The 19950-nt window shown below is 36.2% G+C and overlaps 1 protein-coding gene and 1 pseudogene across 1 annotated transcript; both read left to right on the top strand.

Annotated features, from left to right (window-relative positions):
- The first annotated feature begins 3898 nt into the window (after positions 1-3898).
- LOC132185607 (agamous-like MADS-box protein AGL104) lies at positions 3899-11994 on the top strand. The gene is made up of 11 exons (XM_059599365.1): positions 3899-4303; positions 4720-4773; positions 4916-4931; positions 5029-5090; positions 5228-5255; positions 5332-5393; positions 5487-5586; positions 5678-5728; positions 6232-6326; positions 6429-6625; positions 11825-11994. Exons 1-11 carry the CDS (start codon positions 4119-4121, stop codon positions 11932-11934), a joined length of 960 nt encoding a protein of 319 aa, XP_059455348.1. The 5' UTR covers positions 3899-4118; the 3' UTR covers positions 11935-11994.
- Positions 11995-16660: 4666 nt separating this feature from the next.
- Positions 16661-19726, top strand: LOC132185101 (probable LRR receptor-like serine/threonine-protein kinase At3g47570; annotated as a pseudogene).
- Positions 19727-19950: the final 224 nt, after the last annotated feature.

Below are 19950 nucleotides of genomic sequence, written 5' to 3'. Positions count from 1 at the left end.
GTTATGAATATTAGGTTTTTTTAATTTTTTTTTAATTCCTCCCCACACTCTTTAGGGTCGACAAAAGTCGACCCTAATACTTAAGCATTAGGGTCGACACCCAAGTCGACCCTAATGATAACTCTTTAGCGTCCACAAAAAGTGGACGCTATTGGTGGTTAAATGTATTTTTTTTTTAATTTTTTTTAATTCCTGCACACACTCTTTAGGGTCGACTTTGTCGACCCTAATACTTAAGCATTAGGGTCGACACCCAAGTCGACCCTAATGATAACTCTTTAGCGTCCACTAATAGTGGACGCTATTGGTGGTTAAATGGATTTTTTTTTTAATTTTTTTTAATTCCTCCCCGCACTCTTTAGGGTCGACTTTGTCGACCCTAATACTTAAGCATTAGGGTCGACTCTCAAGTCGACCCTAATGATCACTCTTCAGCGTCCACTCTTAGTGGACGCTATTGGTAAATAAAATGATTTTTTTTTTTTAATTTTTTAATTCATCCATACACTCTTTAGGGTCGACTTTGTCGACCCTAATGATTAGGCATTCAAGTCGACGCTAATGATCTTTTTCCCGCCTTTTGAATATTTCCCGCGAGTATATTAGGGTCGAGTTATTAGCGTCCACCCTAGAGTGGACGCTATTATTCATCTTTTGGGTCGACTATTAGCGTCCACTTGGATGTGGACGCTAATACATAACTATTAGGGGCGACTTTCAAAAGTCGCCCCTAATAGTTGAGTATTAGGGGCGACTTTATAGTCGCCCCTAATGAGTCGCCCCTGATGACTCAGTTTCTTGTAGTGTAAGTAGGAAGCTTTCCTGTATATTGGTTATTTTGGAGTTAAAGGGAACGGAGGAATGAGAGATTGTTGAATAATTAACTTAATTTTAACAATATTTATTTGAGCCTTTTTCATTTCATATTCTCATATGTTATATGTTACCGTTAGGTTTTAGGTTGGCTAATTCAGTGTCCAAAAGTGTAATCTATTCTCATTAATTTGAAGCTCCATTTGCTAGAGCGCTCGTTGGCGTCCTAACGGCAGCGTCATATAATAAAATCCGAGAGCTCCGTTCACAACACACTCACTAGACCATCCGAACGTGATGTGTTCCATAGTAAAACCCGAGAGCTTCATTCGTTGGGCATTCACAGAGGCATCTGAACGGTAGTTCAATAGTAAAACCCAATGCTACTATGGGTGGCTAAATGATGCAACGTGACTTAGTAGGCTGCAGCGAAAAACAACAATAAAGCAGTAGATAACTAATTCTAGATCTTAAGTCTATCAATGATCTAAGAATTCTTCTAAAAACAATAGATACTCTCTAAAGTTTAAAGGAAAAGATGAATAAACTCAACTCTAAGTATTCTCATTAATCAAAATCAATAATAAACAACAAATATTTTCTCTGGAGGCTATAAGCACATATTTATAGTCCACAATCCTAAACATAATAAAATATGACATAAATACCCCCAAAACCCTAAACCTAATAAAATAATGAAATATTGACTCTCAAAACACTAATCCTACTAAAACAAGGAAATAAAGACGGCTTAATCTAATTTAAAACGCGGAATATAACATAAGCAGCTCCATGTGCAATCAATCGTAGGTACAAAGGCGATTGATCGCACAACCAGGGGCCTGGTGCGCAAGTGTCTGGAAGTGCGCTCGATCACGGACATATGTGCGCTCGATCGCACTTCTAGGGGACCTGCGATCTGCATCACTAAGCCACCCCCGAAGCTCAAATTAGACAGGAGTGGCTTAGCCACCCCCTTAAACCGGTCAAGGGTGGCCGATCCACGCCCCAGGCAGTGCGGTGTGGATCAGCCATCCCCAAAGGTCAGTCCGGCCACCCCCTAAATATTTATATATTTTAATATTTTTTAATATTTTAAAATTGTTTATTTATAATTTTTACTAGTTAAGTTGAAAATTTTTTAGTTAAGTTGAAATTTTTTAATTTGAATTGAATTGAGTTTAAAAAGCTACCAAACATAAATTTAGAAAAGAATTGAGTTGAGTTGAGTAAAATATATATGTTTCCCAAACAAGCCCAACTTCAAGTCGAATAGCCAACATACTAGTCTAAACAATACATTCTCTAACGAAATATTTTGTTTTACGTATATTTATTTATTTAATTTCTCCATAACATAATTATTCATTTATCATATGGACACGAACGTATCACAAAAATGTTGTTATTCAAATATCAGGTTACACGTATTACTCGTATGTCTATCTCTGTATTTCCCATCCACAAACTCATTTCTATAATTATCACCCACAAAATATATAAAGTTATATGTCTCTTTCTTTTTCTTTTCTGTTTTTTCTAAGCATCTCACAGGGTTTCTGATGTGGAGAATTATATATAAAATGGTTGGAGCCATATATGGGCAGGGAGGGGTTCACACGTGCGACCTCGCGGGATGGGCTCCCTGGGAGTGAGTGCAGATCACTCAAAGTTCGAAGAAAACAAGAAAACGAAGACACGTGGCAATCGCTAAGACTTTTGGCAGTGTGATCGTCCTCGTCTATCACGCCCAAAACCACAAGTGAAACATCACACTCTATGTGCTACCTGGGACCCTCACACCCTCGATAATATCAGGTTGTAAACCAGAAAGATGCCCTCTACTTCTCATGCACCATAAATTGTTGATGCTATTTTTTTTTTTTTTTTCGGATTTTGATTATAGTGATTTAAGTAGAAAATATGAAATATTTTATACAAAACTTACATGTTTAAATAAGCAGTTGGGTAGCTCACAATTTACATTAATTAATTAATTAAGATCTTCATAGTAATTAGAACAAATAATTATAGTAGATCTTTAACGAAATTATTAATAAAAGAAAAAGGTTTCAAAACTTCAGTTAGAATGCGTTAAAGGGAATTGATATGATTGGCATTTGGCAGCCACTTGTTGTCATGAGATTCCAATTGCATGCATGGTGCTTCAAACCAATCCAGTGCCTTCGGGAATGAGAAAGATGATTTGTTATATAATTATCAATTTCCACCATTTACTCCACTGTAATTACCAAACAAAAATATGCTATTTGTTAGCAATAAATAACAAACTGTAAGAATTTATAATGCGAAAATAATAAAGCGGAATAATAAGATAGAGATGACACAGATATACAAACTACTGTAAGTCAAAATTAATGCATAACTCAAATAATTAGCACACTTTTTTATAATTTTTTTTTTTATGAATACTTTTTTTTTATAATTTTATGTCAATTTATATTATGGTACCACATTATAATTAATTTCACCGGTGAAATTAATTATAATTGAATAAATGCTAATGATTTTACTTTAGGAAAATATTTTCGTGGGAACATGTAAAAAAACAAGGAAATATTATTATTATTATTATTATTTAAAAAATAAATAAATAATAAATAAAAACTAAGGCATGAGCACCCTTTTAGATGCCTAAAAGTCACACTTGTTTTTACATGGTCAGCAAATTTTACATGAGTTAAATATGAAATTAGCAAATTAGAATTGAAGGATATGAACAACGGTTTAATTAAATTGGGTTGAATTAAGGTTTAGCTATATATATAATCTTACACTTATACATTGACACAACCTTGAACACGAACCCAATACAAATTACAAAGTAAGGTCATTTAATTAAATAAGTCGATTAAATTGACTTATCTAGCATTATAGCCATGACTCAATATATACGAAACTCCACGCACAAATACGAATTATATATCGTCAATAATCATCATGATATCATCATCGGAATGAGCCCAAAACACTTAGCTGTAAATTCAGAGAACTTATAAAACCATCTTTAATCCAGATCCCCCCATGTAAGTCTTACACCGTCGCACCTCTCTCTCTCTCTCTCGTCATCTTCTATGAATGGCCTGACAGTGACAAATTAAACTCAACGCCTCTGCTTTTCTTCCGCCTTCCTCCTGATCTCAATGTTCTTCCTACTTTTATAACTTCGTTTTCTTCTGCAAGTTTCCAAAGAGTATTCACGTGGGTTTCACTAAATATCTTCAGCAATACGTGAGACAGCGAAAGAGAGAGGCAAAGAAGCTCAAGAAACAAAGAATAGAGAGATGGGGAGAGTGAAGCTTCAGATTAAGAGGATTGAGAACACAACAAATAGGCAGGTCACTTTCTCAAAAAGGAGAAACGGACTTATCAAAAAAGCTTATGAACTTTCTGTTCTCTGCGATGTTGATGTAGCTCTCATCATGTTTTCCCCATCAGGAAGACTCTGTCACTTTTCAGGAAACAAGAGGTCTGCTTATTATAATTGGCTAATAATCTCATTAACTTTCTCTTCTCTGTCATGTTGCTTTCTCTCTAAATTTTATTTTTCTACCATCAAATATATATCTCTGTGATGTTGCTTTCTCTGTTGTGTCCTCTTAGGTATGTGTAATCTAAATTATATTATATATTCATCCACTCAGTTTAACTAAAACTATATGTTTTCTTTTTCTTTTTTTTTGAGTAATGCTACAAGTCTCTCTTATGTCACTCTCGTGTCCCTTCAAAAATGATGTAGCTTTTAAAATCACCATCAGGCTTGTGATTAATCACTATTGAATTTTGATCGAATAGTAATTTTAAAAGTCACTTTATTTTTGGAAGAACACAATTAGAGTAACACAATAGAAACTTATAGAATTACTCGTTTTTTGTTTGCTGAAGCATTGAAGAGATTTTGAAACGGTATGTTAATCATCCTGAGAATGAGCGAGGAAGGTAAGGAGATGTTGCATGATTCTCATAGTTTAAAGTCACTAAAACTATATATGCCCTGTTGGTGTTAATTAATGGTGATTTTTTTTTTTCCCTTTTCTGGAATTCTTCGATGGTTCTTTTCACTTTCCATGCAATTTCAAAGGCTGCACAACCAAGAGGTAACCACTCTCTAAATATGCCCAGAAGAAGAAAATACAATATAAACCTCAACATATTGTTTTAAGTTTAAGAATTTTTTTTATAAAAAAATTGCAGTATCTCCGAAGGGTTCTTGGTAAGCTAAAGGGTGAAGCAGATCGAACCTATCAAGAAGCCAGGTTTGCCTTTTCCAAGAACCTCTGACTTCTGAGTTTATTCTTGATGATTTTGTTCCCTAGTACTGCTGATATTGATGTTAGGGTAATTTATTTTTAACCTACTTTAAATTGTTACTGCTGTCCTGTGAATTAAGCAGCCCAGCGAGTAGTAATTCTCAACTCGAGGTAATTTTCGTTGAGTAAATAATTGGTTGTCATCATCATTCTTCACTGTTGAGAACAATTATACTCGGACATGCAGGAGATTCAACAAGAAATCCTTAGCTGTAAATCCCAGTTGGAAGATATGGAGAACCGACTAAGGTATATATATATCCACTTATTTTCATCTACCAATGAATGTAAAACCCTAATTTCTGTAGTTGTAGATCATTAATGTTATCTTCTTTTTGGTAGAATATTTGAAGGAGATCCTTTGGAAATCACGACATTGTACGAGGCTGAGGTTCGGGAGCAAATACTTAAAGAAACTTTGAGACGTGTGCATATGCGCAAGGTATTATAAGATCCCACTACCCACTTGCTTATATTTTTCTTCCATCTGCCTCTGATTTATATCCTATAACTTCTGAGAAATTATGGAACAGCAAGTTTTGGAGGAAAGGTTCAGTTCTTCTGGAGCACCGCCGACTTCAGAGGTATGTACATAACTCAAATCATCGTGGCATAAATAAGGGAAAAAGATGGAAAAGAACATGCAAAGAGATCTCGATTTACACAACGTGAAATAAAAACGACATATTTTGCATATAACTAGGAGTAAAAAAACATGTGACAGGTCGATCAGTAGCTTCAAAGAAATTTTAAAGTGGTTTGACATGCACTAAAATAAGAGTTTGACTCTGGATCCAAATGGAAATATTTAATCTTATTAGATTAGTTGTTTTGAGTTTCACTGATGCTCTAATAAAGTTAGGTCAGATTATGATTCAGTCATACGCTTACAATTTTTACCATCTAGATCAATTTTATACGGCTCTTTATCAGGCAAGTATTATTATAATCACACCGGCCTAACTAGAATTTATAACTATAGTTAATCTTTTCAACTTGCCTTTTTCAATTTCTTTTTTAAAAAAAAAAAAAAAAAAAAAAAACTAGGAGTGAAAAATCTATGTAATTTTCGTGCTAATGTGATTAGGTGCAAACGCCTTCAACGCTGGATTGGCTTCCTGAAAAAGACCCACAAGTCCAGATCCTGAATTTTTTGGATTCGAATGGCCTTCTTCCGCTGAGGTGCTTGCATGTATATATTGGATTTGGCAACAAAATCTTATTAAATTGCTTCAATATGATCTCCTGTTGCATATACAAAACCTCACCCCTTCGTTTTTTCAGAGGTCAGCCGCAACACGTCGTTGAAATCTTACCGCCACCTCCGACGCTTCTTCAACACCGACAAAATATGAATCGTGATGAACAAATCAGCCCGAGAAGTAGTGGTCTGCTGGTGGATGACAATAATGTGCACCGTCCTGATTTCGGGCAAGTTATTGACGTCAACTTGTCATCGTGGACTGAAATTTATCCGACAGGTACTTAATTTGCATGCAATAACATTGAGAGAAAATATATATAATTGCCATGACAACTTCATTGTATCATGAATGATGTAAGCATATCTTCACTGATAATGAGAACCAAGAGAGGTAAACAATGGGGAAAAGTGAGAAAGGGTAGGCCAGGGATTGGGGATTTTTTTAAAGACTAGACCAAAAAAACATTGCTAGGTCCTTCATTAAGAGAAATGCTAAACATCCCAAATTTTTATTCTAAAATAATAAATCTCATAAGATGATGATACATCATTTAAAAACTAACTTTTGAAAAGAAAATTTGAGATGTGTAACACTTCTCATTTATTAATACAAGTCTCAAATGAAGATTTCAAACAAACAAAAAAAAAAGTCTCAGATTATATACATGAGAATACAACGTTAATTTGTTTGGGGAAAAACTTAAGTTTTGCGCGAAGTCATTCGTTGTTGGGCAAATCTTCCTTTTCTAGCCGGTGTCAACAATTGGGTAGATGGAGTTGCCTTGTGGGGTGTTGATTTGTTGCCTTGTATATATGTCGGTGGTGGGGCAATGCACAGGATTTGTCTTCGACATACCCCCTCAAGCTGAACTCACCGAAGAGAAGAGAACTTGGTAGAGACGCGGCATGCATGGTGAGGATATTAACGGGTTGACCACGATCAAAAATAAACTTGACATGTAGATCACCACGAGCAACCTTTTGCTGACAAAATGAATATCTATGGCAGCATGGTTTGTGCGAGCATGAAACATAGGATTAACAGGAAAGATTAGTAGAACCAATATTATCACACCAAAGCACCAGAAAGATTAGGAAAAAAATCCCAAGTTCATTGATAAAAATTTTGCAACCAAAGTAACTTAGTGATATTAGCTAGAGCTTTGTACTCGGCTTCCGTGCTAGATCTTGCAACGGAAGAGGACTACGTTTTAGAGCTCCATGAAATCAGGTTGGGGCCAAGAAAGATAAGATAACCACTAATAGATCAACCATCATCCGGACATCTTACCCAATTGGCATCTAAAAAATGCATGTACGTAATGGCATAGAATTGGATTTGCAAAAAAGAAAACCAAAAATGCGAAGTTTGCTTAAGAGACCGACGAATGCATTTGACAACAATCCAATGGGAACTATAGGACAGTTCATGAATTGACATACTTTGTTGACTACAAATGAGATATCAGGCGAGTGAAGGTGAGTGATCTCTGATACAAGGTAGGAACATCAATGGTGTCACCATCAAAGTGGGAGAGATTATGAGCAAAGGCCATGGGCAAAGAAATTGGCTTACCTTCTATCATATTGGTGCGCTTACATTGATAGTCATTTTGGACACCCGGCTTGCAACATGCGGGTAAAAAATCATAACCGAGACTCGGCTATAGTAAACAAAACCCACCGGGTCTTGGTTTTTGCAAGGCAAGCGTTGACGGGGCGAGTAATGCAGGTTTGGCTGAGCGGGGCGGGTATTATTTGCTTGGCATTTTTGTAAGAAAGAGGTGGGAGAGATAGATCGACACAAAGAGAGAGAGAGAGAGAGAGAGAGAGAGAGAATGAAAGAGATTCAGAGAGAGAGAGAAACCTAGAGGCTAGATGTGGCTGATCGTTGCTCTGAAAGTGAAGGCTGACTGGTTGAGTGAAGGAGTGACCATAGAAGAGGAGGCTGAGTGGCGGCAAGGTTAGACAGTGAAGAAAAAAAAGAAGAAGAAGAAAGTGAAGTGTTGAGGGGCTTAGGGTTTTTTAGGTTTTAGGGTTAAAAGGTGCGGGTCCGTTCGGGTACCTAGGTTGTTAAAAAATTGTACCTGCTACCTGTCCCTCCACGCACGAGTAATCAAATATCCAACCCGGATCTGTGATTTTAACACTAAAATCCAGTCTTCGCAAAGTGAGGCGAGGCGGATGGGTTGGGTATTGTGGGTTTGGGCGAGTTTTGTCCACCCCTACATAGATCAATGTAGCGCTATTGAGACAACAAGATAACTAGAAAGATGACGAGTTGCAATGCCAAGAAAAAAAATTAAGGTGGTGTCCTTAATTGTGAAGTCAACTTACAAGCCCAAAATGAGTTAATCAGTGGTAGTGGGAGACGCCGAAGCAAAAATAATATCATCAACATAAATAAATAAGAACATAGTTTTGAACCTTATCATTGGGGAAACGCTAAAGAATACTAAAAATGGTTATTGGGAGCTTTAATGTAATTTTGACTAATCGTTTTGGGGTAATAGTATATGTATGGACAATGCTTCCCTAAGTAACAACAAATGGTATCAAAGTCAACCTAGTAACATTGGCATTAGGGCACTACAGCTCGATGTGACCTCTAACGGAAATGTTAGAAATTTGACAGGTAGAGGTAGTGGCCAGCACTCCAAAAAGTTAAATCTTACATTAGATGAGTCAATTGTGCATGCATTTTACAAGTATTAAATCTCGCATTAGCTTCTTATTAGGTGAGACAAGCAATATAAATTATTCTTGAAAGCTTTCATTATGACTTTGACTATTCCTTTTAAAATAACAGTATAGATATGACTAGTTTCCGCAAGTCATGATAAATGGTAGTAAAACTAACCTAGCTAGTAACATTATGTGACATATATATGGCACTTTGTCTAACAAAGACATGAGAGATTTGAATAGGGGAGATTGTTGCACTTCGGAAAATCAAGTCCTACAATAATTAGGTGGGTGAATAGATTATAAGTGTGGTGTATGGGTGCTTAAGTTTAATTATAACTTTGACTAGTCATTTTGGAATAATAACACATATTTTGCTAGTGCTCGATGTCCTTGGATCGTGATATATATTTAAAGAGTTTCATTTGAAATGCTTTGAAAGAGACATTTTGAACAATGGTCTTCCCAATAGTCACTACAAAAAAACAATTTTTTTCTGACGGAAATTTTCTGACGTTTCTTGGTGTTTGACACGTCAGAAAATTTTTCTGACGTGTCGTTCCTGACGCGTGTTGATTGTCAGAAACGTAGGTGTCAGGAAAAAATTTTTACTGACGTGTTAGAGGGTAGAACGTCAGAATTTTCTGACGTTCTAATATACCGCACGTCAGAAAAAATTGCTGACGTGGTAAATGTTACCACGTCAGAAAATTTTCTGACGTGGCAGAAATGCCACGTCAGAAAATAAATTTTTTTCTTTTTTAAAATTTTTTCTGCTGGAGTGGTCTAGAGATTAAATTAATTTAATCTTTATTAATTTAAATTAATCAGAGATTTTTTCTTTATTAATTTTCAATTCAATTATTTTTTTTTTAGGAATTTCTCTGCACCCCACTCGTGTGGCCGGTGCAGAGATTTTCGTTTCTCTGCAGGAGAGGTGCATAGAAACGAAAATTTTTTTGCTTCTTTTCTCAATTTTTTCTTTCTCTCTTCTTTTCTCCGGCCACCTCGATCTCCATTTTCTCACTCTCTCTCTCTTCTTTTCAATCTCCATTTTCAAAAATTCAAACCCAACAAAATCTTCAAAAAATCAATCTGAAAACCCAAAAACCCAAATGCCAAACTCAACAAATCTTAAAAACCCAAAAATCTTCTTATCTTCTAGAAGAGATCGATCTCTTCTTCTTTCTCTTTTTTTCTTTTCTTTTGTCTTCTGCTTCTCTTCTCCTCTTCTTTTTCTTCTTCTTCTTCTTTCTTCTTCGATTTGCTGCTTTCTTTGTTTCCCTCTAAATCTAGATCTGCCGTGCAAGCATGCATGTGCAGAGAAGCAGGCCGGCCAGGAGATTGAGAGAGGAGAGAGAGAGTGTGTGTGAGAAAACGTGCAGATCTAGAGTGTGGATAATTAATTAAAGGGAGAATGAGAGAGGAGAGAGAGTGGGAGAAATAAATGATGGGGAAAAGAATAAAAAGAGTAAAAAGTTGAAGGAAAAAAGAAGAGGGAAAACTTTTAAAATCCCGCCCATATTTTTGCAAAAGTATTGAGGGAATTTCTGACGTGCCATGTGTAGCACGTCAGAAAAGTCCTGACGTGCCAGGTGTAGCACCACGTCAGAAAATTCAGAAAAAAATTATATAATTATTTATTTATATATATACAATAAATAATTAATTATTGTATCATAATTTTCTGACGTGGCACACCGCCACGTCAGAAAAATTCTGACGCAGCAAAAGTGGCGACGTCAGAAAATATATATTTTTTTATGTTTTAAAATTTGTAATAATTTTCTGACGTTGTAGTAACTGCGTCGGGAATTTTTACGTGATGTTAAAACTATGCGTCGAGAATACAATATTAAATCTACGTCGAGGAAAAAAAAATTCCTGACGTAGTAAATTTCCAACGTCAGAAAATTAATGACGTGGCAACAATACATGTACTGTAGCCACGTCAGAAGATCCTATTTTTTTTGTAGTGAGTTGCATCTAAATCGTGTTGGAAGTAAAGGTATGAACGGGCTTTAAACAGACACTCTTCACATGACACCCACAAAGTAAAGTCCAAATGAGGTAGCTAGATTGTGAAGGTTTTGATTGGATGCTAAGTTCTTTATTAATTCTTTAATAGTGTAACTAGGTTATACAAAAGTGACTCTAGGAGCTCGAAGAGTAACTTTAACTAGTACTTTCAGAGTAATTATATAAATGTGGCTAACACTCTCCTTAAGTCCTGACATCCAAATGTTTTTCGTTTGAAATAATGCTTTGAAATTGACATTTGAACAATGGTCTTCTTTATTGCTACATGTAAAGCGTGTTAATATAATTAGAAACGACGTACTTAGAAATGACGTACGTTGGAATGGGCTTTAAATAGATACTCTTGGTATGGCACCCGGAAAGTTAAAGCTCATATATGTAGACATTGACCGAGTGCTAAGTCTCATTTTGATTTCTTAGGTGAAATTTGATTATATAAGTGAACTCTAGCAAACTCCTATCGTAACTTTGATTAGTTCTTTTAGGGAATATATAACATAGTAGCTAGCACTTTTCTCAAATCATAGCACTCCGGCCATCTCTTATTTTGCCTTCTTATATATGTTAGTGAATAAACTTCTAATCATTCAGCACTGATAGACTAGTGAAGTGACCAATAATTTGTTACCAGCCGCAAAACAACTATATATATGTTTCACAATTATCTGCTAATCATAAGTTGATATAATAGAATTTTTCATTTTTCATTTTTAATGATGGGTTTTGACATTTTGGTGAATATATGTGGCAGGGAATGACAACTTCCCAAGTGCACAGCCTAGAGGCCAAGCACTCCTTGAACTATATCTATCTCATATCACACCATCAACTATCTTGACACCCGATCAACATCAAAAATGATAAATGTTCTATCTTTATTTATAGTTTTAGCACCACCTTTGATGTTGGTACTGATCATGCTCCCTGTTGCCTTGTTCAAATAATTGTAAGGTGTTTAATTAGTATACATCTATCATTAATGTTTTGTTTACTTTTTATTGTTTGGAACGTACTTTGGATGTTTTTGGCCAGACTTTTTTGGTTTGAAACGAAAACCCATTTTGAACGTACTCATTTTATGTTTTGTATAACTTTTATCTTAACCACGTACTGTTGTCTCTTGTGTAATGTTACTTTTCACTTTAAAGTATTTTAAATGATTTATGTCAATCACTTAAAATACGTTATATTAGTTTATATAAAATGATTATAAAAAATATTATTATTCTATATCAAATGACACGATCTAATATGACACTCGCTCACTAACAGAAAAAAGGCCAATGGTAACATTCAAACAGTCGCGGTTGTAAACAACTGGCCACCGCATGCAATGGGAGTGATGTAACGATGGTCAAGCATAGAACGCGGCCATATTAATTAAATTTATAACAGTATTCTAGAGAAAAGTATCACAATTAGGAAAAATAATAAGGGTTTAGGAGAAGGTTTTGTTAGAAAGATGTTAAAATGGAATCAAAATGAATTACAACTTATTCTGCAAAGTACTGATATATTTGATTAGTTATTGCACTTACAAAATGTTAAAAAAGGAAGAAATATATATTGTTGGAACAAGTGGCTCATATTCTACTACTGGCCCATTGGGTGTAATTATTTTATGTGGGCCTGGATACAAATAAGTTGTGGTGGGTATTTTGAGGTTTTCCAAAATGCTTACAATTAGGATTTTTCTATAAATATGTTATGTTGTAATCTTAAATCATTGAATAGTAAAATATAGCCGCACTCTCTCCTGTAGATGTAAGCACATTGCCGCACCACGTAAATTTGTGCTTGTTATGTTGTAATTCTAAATCATTGAATAGTAAAATATAGCGGCACTCTCTCCTGTAGATGTAGGCACATTACCGCACCACGTAAATCTATGTCTTGAGTCTCTCTTGATCTCTCTCTTTTCGATTTTATATTATTCATCATTGTTGTGTACGGTATATATATATATATATATATATATATATAACTTTTTGTTTTCTCTAAAAGGAAAATGTAGAGAAATTCTTGGAAATGAATATTTAAATAAAATAGTAAAAACTAATTAATTAATTAATGAGTCGGATATAGGTGCATGATGTCACTTTTACCAAAGCCAAATTCCTTTTCGACGTCGATTTTAGAGCATGTTGGAACATGACGTCTCTCACTATCTTTCGTTTCCCTATCCCTTGTTCTTCACCACAATCCAATTACGGACAAGGGTGTTTGGTGTTCGTTGGTATCTAAAATGATGTTGTGCTCAAGCAACCATAACTTCTGGATTTGTTTAGATCGTTAAATGAAATATGAAAAGCTCAAATTTTAAAATATGAGAATCTCATGTTTTAAAAAATTTAAGGAAATCTCAATCCATCTTTTTATGAGTTTTAAAGGGATCGGAGTTCACTATATGCGGTGTCACATTATTTCTCAGCTTAGAGTGTCCTTGGTAGTTGGTTCTATTTATAGTTTCCTCCCCCATTTAAGAAGAGTTTCCTTCATAATTACATCTGGTCGTCCAAATTATAGCAAAACCTGCCTTTCCAACTCACTGTTTTTCTCTCCTAACACATGCAGGCTCATTCGAATAAGCCTCAATCTCATTTGAACAAGGTTATCTCTTACCCTTCATGAAATCCTCACTCGCGACTTTTGACTTGACACGTGGCATAATATGGCATTGGACGCAGCATGCTGGCATGGCATTTGGCACAACACGTAGCATCAAACATGGTTTTGCTAGTGTGGCATGGTAAATCTGAAAAGAGAAATGCAATGGGTCAATAAGTTCCTTAAATTTGGCTCATATTCTCTTACAATCAACCATTGGATTTGTGGGGTCCACCATTGACTTATGTGGAATTTACATAAGTTTACAAATTCAATGGTTGATTGTAAGAGAATATGAGCAAAATATGAAAAACTTATTGACCCTTAACATTTCTTATTTGAAAATTGGTTGTGCTAACATGGCAAGCTTGTTCGATCGAGAAATTTATTTTTTTTAATTTTAAAATTTTCAATCTATTTTATTTACATTTTCTTGTATCTTTTATTTATTCTTGGTATTACAATTACTTCATTAAAGATGTAATTGAGGGGGAAGTAAACCTGTAGTTTTGCAGGTTAAGTGAGCAAATAGTTGATACTTTGATAAAACATTACCAAAAGAGAATTTAATTGAGAGAAGCAGCACATTAAAGGGGGGATTAATGTCATTGTTCATGAACTCTCACAGCACTGTTACTTAAATGTAATATCCTCAACTCTAGTTTAGTTCTAATCATGTTTAGTTAACTTAAGCCAAATGTGATGTCAGACGTATTGCTTAGAATTTGTCCGTTTGAATGTTAAAACGATTGTATGTTTTGCTGGGACAAGAGAGAAACAATGAGACAACAACTACCTTAACTTCCCCTGTTTTGCCTCTTCTTTTTTTTTTTTCCCTGCAGAAAATTACAGCAAGTTTCTTTGTTTTCATTAGGCCTGATTTACTTTAGTTTTCCGAGTCTTTCTTGTGTGCTATACTTTCTGGAATATCCAGCCAACACTATCCAGATATTATCTTTGTTATCACTTGATGTTTTTATTTTGACTTTGATATTTATCTATTGCGATATGATTATTGGATATCTTGTTTTTTATAAGTGAAAAGTCTTCTGTTGTATGCTCTCTGAAGAAAGTATAATGTTCTCTTGTATTTTCATTTCTTCTAAATGTGAATAAGGTGACGTGTCATAGAATTAATTACTAGTTAATTTTTCTCGAAGTGTTACAAAACATGGAAGATGAGAGAATGTGTATACCTAGCTTTGAGGGTAGTGAGATATTTTTATAGGAGAAGCTCCTTGTCCAATATGGTAGGGTTGATACAATGAAGTGTGATTTTCCTTATAGGTTACCTTAATGACCGTTTGGGGATTGAAGAGGTCAAGAGGGTGTATAATTTTCTTGTGGAGAAGATTGTAAGAACTACTTTGATTAAACTTCTGTGAAGGTAATTATATGATTTGATTGCGTGATCATCTTACATGTAAAGGTTGCTTAGTGGAATTCACCTATAATTTATATCCCCCAAAAGGCACCATTTTTAAACGAAGAAGAAAGGAAAATGAGTGTTAACATCTCACTGGGTAAAAGCACTAGGACAACAAAAAACACAAAATGAGGTCAACTGCGGGTATTAAAATATCTCTTTACACAGAAGGAATAGATCAACTACGGGTAGTAAAATCATTACTTTATAAGGCGCTGTCCACATCAGAAAGAGCTCAGCCTCTGCTCTGTCAACTCTCTGTATCAACTACGCATGCTTAAATTAAGGATGGGCTTTTCTTCTGGAAGAACAAAACGAACTTCATCATACGGCATCGTGTGAATAATGTAAACATTAACAATTGACATTTAGTCCATCCAAGCTACTGACCAAACCCTGATTTGGTGATAACTACAATAAGGGCCATTCTTCTTTTTGGCTTAGAATTTGTTTATCTGAATGTTAAAACGATTGTATGTATTGCTTGGACAAGAACTTTAAATGTTAAAACAATCAGACAACAACTACCTTTAACTCCCCTGTTATGCCTCTGTTTTTTTTTATTGTTTTCTGCAGAAAAAGTACAGCAAGTCTCTTTATTTCGTTAGGCCTGATTTGCTTTAGTTTTCTGGCTACCCATTGGAAGAATAATTGATATAAATTGAGTTTCAACCTCTCCTGATCATGATGGGACCCGAAACACAGACAGACGGTCACACATGCATGAGACTTGTGTGTTTCGAAGTCAGGGTCGACACTCACACGCATGGCGGCTAGACTTGGCCTGTACTCGTGGAGATTGTTTCTTTAGATTTGGATCGAGGATAGAGAAAACAAGTCAAGTGGATACTGTTCAGAGATTGAAAGCTTAAAGGTTGAGATTAAAAGAGATGGTTGCTTGGAGTAATTAGATTTAGAGTAGGGAAAAACTGGGAACCTGTTCAAAGATTGAAAGCTTCAGGATGGAATCATGGAAATAAGAAATTGTGGAAGTCGGATATATACTTCATTTTCAGTCCCTTCCATTGACATGTTACACTTGAAGAAGCAAAGTCATCATCAGTAGGATTTCTTACACTTGTTTAGGTTGAACTTTAAAGTTGGGAATCACACAATAACTATTTTGTGAGCAGTCTATTTTTTCTTGTCAAATACTGTACTTGGTAAAAGCAAGAAATTTCATCAATGACATTGACAGCTGATTAGTCTGTTAACTTTTATGGTTTTGCCCATCTGTTTAGTCAGCGTTCTTCCAAGTTTATATTGACTCGAATAAAATTTGAATAGAAGACTCAAAGAAAGCAACTTTCTAACATCTTCCTCCTGCAAAGACATAATATTTGCACCAACATATATTATGTTGTTTTGCTTGTGAATTTGCTCCTTCCATCAGTTTTTTAATACAATTTTTTTTTTTTTTTTTAATATTCAGTCAAAGTTCAAGAATTGAACCCTGCTTACACTTGAGAAAGTCTTAAAAGAAAGCAGTTGGTGGATTGTTATAAATCCACATCGTTTGTGTTCCATCCTGTTCAAAATTCAAAACCAAGATACATGGGTTTCCCTTCCCATCTAATGCTTCAGTCTACCACCTCATTATTTGTCCTGATATTTTTCAAATGCATATTCCTTGGAGTAAGTATTGCTACAGACAAGGAAGCCTTAATCTCATTCAAGTCTGGCATAAGTCTGGAGCCTCCCAACCCCGTCTTCTTGGGACCAAAACTCATCCCCATGCAATTGGACTGGAGTTGTCTGCAACAAGCCAGCCAACAAAGTGGTTGGCCTTCATCTTTCAGGTTTTGGACTTAAAGGGTCCATCACCCCTCGTATTGGCAATCTGTCCTTCCTCCTTTCCCTTCAACTACAAAATAACCAATTTACAGTAAAGCTTCCTACTCAAATTGTCAATCTTTTCCGTTTGAGAGTTCTGAACATGAGCTTCAACAGCATAGAAGGTGGGCTACCGTCAAATATAAGCCAATTGACCAAACTTCAGATTCTCGACTTGATGGCAAACAAGATTACCGGGAGAGTTCCAGAAGAGCTTAGCTACTTGAAAAAGCTCCAAGTCTTGAATTTGAGAGGAAACCATCTATATGGTGCAATTCCGCCAGCCATAGGTAACCTTTGCTCGCTCACCAATTTAAATTTGGGCACCAACAATCTTAGTGGCATGATACCCAGTAACTTTGGCCGCCTTCAAAATTTGAAGATGCTGGATCTCACCATCAACAATTTGGCTGGCACCATTCCTCCATCAATACACAATGTATCCTCTTTGGTTTCTTTGGCTTTATCTTCAAACCAACTTTGGGGTGAAATTCCCGGAGATATTGGGATTAAACTCCCAAATCTTTTAGATTTGAGATGCTGCTGTAATAAACTCACAGGAAAAATTCCATGGTCTTTGCACAATCTCACCAATATAGAAAACATCCGCTTGGGAATCAACCTTCTAGAAGGAACAGTTCCGCCAGGCCTGGGAAATCTCCCGTACGTCTCTTAAAATGTATATTATTGGTTATAATAGGATTGTTAGCTCGGGTAGGGATGGTCTCAGTTTCATTACTTCTCTGAAAAATAGCATTCACCACTGCTTTTCCATCAATGGCAATCTTTTTGAGGGTGTGATTCCAGAATCAATAGGCAATCTGTCTAAGGTTCTCTCAGAGTTATACATGGGAGGGAATCATATTTATGGTAACATACCCGCCTCCATTAGTCACCTTAGCGGCCTAAATTTGCTAAATTTAAGCTACAATTTGCTTTCAGGTGAAATCCCACCTGAAATAGGCCGTTTGGAGGAACTACAGATGTTACTTTTGGGCAAAAATCGAATTTCTGGCAGTATTCCAAATTCTCTTGGTAATCTCAAAAAGTTATTCCATATAGATCAAGATCAATCAGGAAACAGTTTGGTGGGTAAAATACCCCCTACTTTTGGGAACTTCAAGAGTCTTCTTTCCATAGACTTATCCAACAACAGGTTCAATGGGAGCATTCCCAAAGAAATTCTAAGTCTAAGTAGTTTGAGCACTCTTTTGAATCTATCTAAGAACCTTTTGAGTGGACCTCTACCTCCAGAAATTGCTCTCCTAGAAAGAGTTGTTACCATTGACCTCTCTAACCATTTGTCTGGTAATATTCCCAGCTCAATCAAAAACTGTAAGAGCTTGGAGGAATTATTCATGGCCAGTAATATTCTTTCAGGTCCTATTCCAAATACTCTAGGAGAAGTGAAAGGCCTGGACACTCTTGATCTCTCCTCCAACCAACTTTCTGGCTCTATTCCTGCTGAACTACAAAACCTTCTAGCCCTTCAATTCTTGAACCTATCTTTCAATAATTTGGAAGGGGTAGTTCCAAAGGGTGGAGTTTTTAGAGATCTCTCTAAAGTCCATTTGGAAGGCAACCCAAAGCTATGCTTGCATTTGGCATGTGTCAATTCACAAGGTCGTGGAAGAAAGGTAGCAATAGTTTTAGTTATTACCAGTATCCTACTAACATTAGTCCTATGTGTCATACTTGGCTCACTCTTCTACATAAAGAAAAGCAAATCAAAGATTACAAAAACTTCTGAACTGCTGAAAGGAAAACATCAAATGGTCTCATACAATGAGCTGCGTAGGGCAACTGGAAACTTCAACCAAGAAAACTTCCTTGGGAAAAGTGGCTTTGGGTCTGTGTATAAAGGCTATCTAAGGCAAGGAATTCCTGTGGCAGTTAAGGTCCTTGATCACACAGAGAGGACAAGCTCTTGGAAGAGTTTCTTGGGGTGCAAGGCTATGAGGCATGCTAGGCATCGGAATCTTGTTCGATTGATTAAATCATGCTCTACCATAGACTTCAAGAACATGGAATTTATGGCTCTGGTCTATGAATTTATGAGTAACAGCAACTTAGAAGACTGGGTTAAGGGCAAGAAGAAGCACCCAAATGGGGATGCCTTGAATGTTGTGGAGAGATTGAATGTGGCCATTGACATTGCTTGTGCATTGGATTACTTGCACCATGACTGTGAAGTTACAGTGGTGCATTGTGATTTGAAGCCCAGCAACATTCTTCTTAGTGAAGACATGACTGCAAAAGTAGGAGATTTTGGCCTTGCCCAATTTTGGCCTTGCCCACTTGCTGATGGTAAAAACAGACAATCAACCCTCTATCAGCTCTACACATGTTCTAAATGGATCCATCGCATACATTCCCCCAGGTAATTAGTACTATAAAATCTCTCTCTTCTGTTGGGTGATTGATAACTTTTTCTAAATTTCGTTAACATAATGCATCACCTATGATGCAGAGTATGGTTTGGGAGAGAAACCATCAACGGCTGGAGATGTATACAGCTTCGGGATAATCCTACTAGAGCTCTTAACTGGGACGAACCCAACGCATGAGAGCTTCATTGAAGGCCTAGACCTAACCAAATGGGTGCAGTCAGCTTTCCCCACCAACGCGCTACAAGTACTCGACCCTAAGCTGCTACTGCTTATGAGCAGCCTTTACCATGATGGCCAACCCATAAGCCTTGATATTCAATATGGTTGCATGACCAAAATCCTTGGGGTCGGGATATCTTGCACCGTGGAATCTCGTGATGGCCGCATTAGTATTTGAAGTGCTCTACGGCTATGTTTGGCAACAGGCCGGGCCGGCACTGCAGCTGGAACAACACTGTTCCAGTTACAGTGCCAGCAGCAAAAATTGACTTTTTGCTTCGCTTCGCTTTTTTTTTTTTTTTAATAAAGCAAAATATTAAAAAAAAAATGAAAAAATGAGGAGAAAGGGATGGTGTTCCAGCCACCCCTTGGCCAAAATGGGGTGGCCGGACCACCCCATTT

Source organism: Corylus avellana, chromosome ca6 (assembly GCF_901000735.1).
Source record: "Corylus avellana chromosome ca6, CavTom2PMs-1.0".
In the NCBI taxonomy this organism is placed as follows: domain Eukaryota; kingdom Viridiplantae; phylum Streptophyta; class Magnoliopsida; order Fagales; family Betulaceae; genus Corylus; species Corylus avellana.
Note: the sequence above shows the minus strand (reverse complement) of the source record. Positions and strands in the feature narration are given on the sequence as shown.

Coding starts and splice junctions, on each gene's coding strand:
- LOC132185607 (XM_059599365.1), top strand. CDS start 4,119: ATGGGGAGAGTGAAGCTTCAGATTAAGAGGATTGAGAACACAACAAAT. Junction 5,091..5,227: donor CGAACCTATCAAGAAGCCAG/GTTTGCCTTTTC, acceptor TGAATTAAGCAG/CCCAGCGAGTAGTAATTCTC. Junction 5,394..5,486: donor GATATGGAGAACCGACTAAG/GTATATATATAT, acceptor TCTTTTTGGTAG/AATATTTGAAGGAGATCCTT.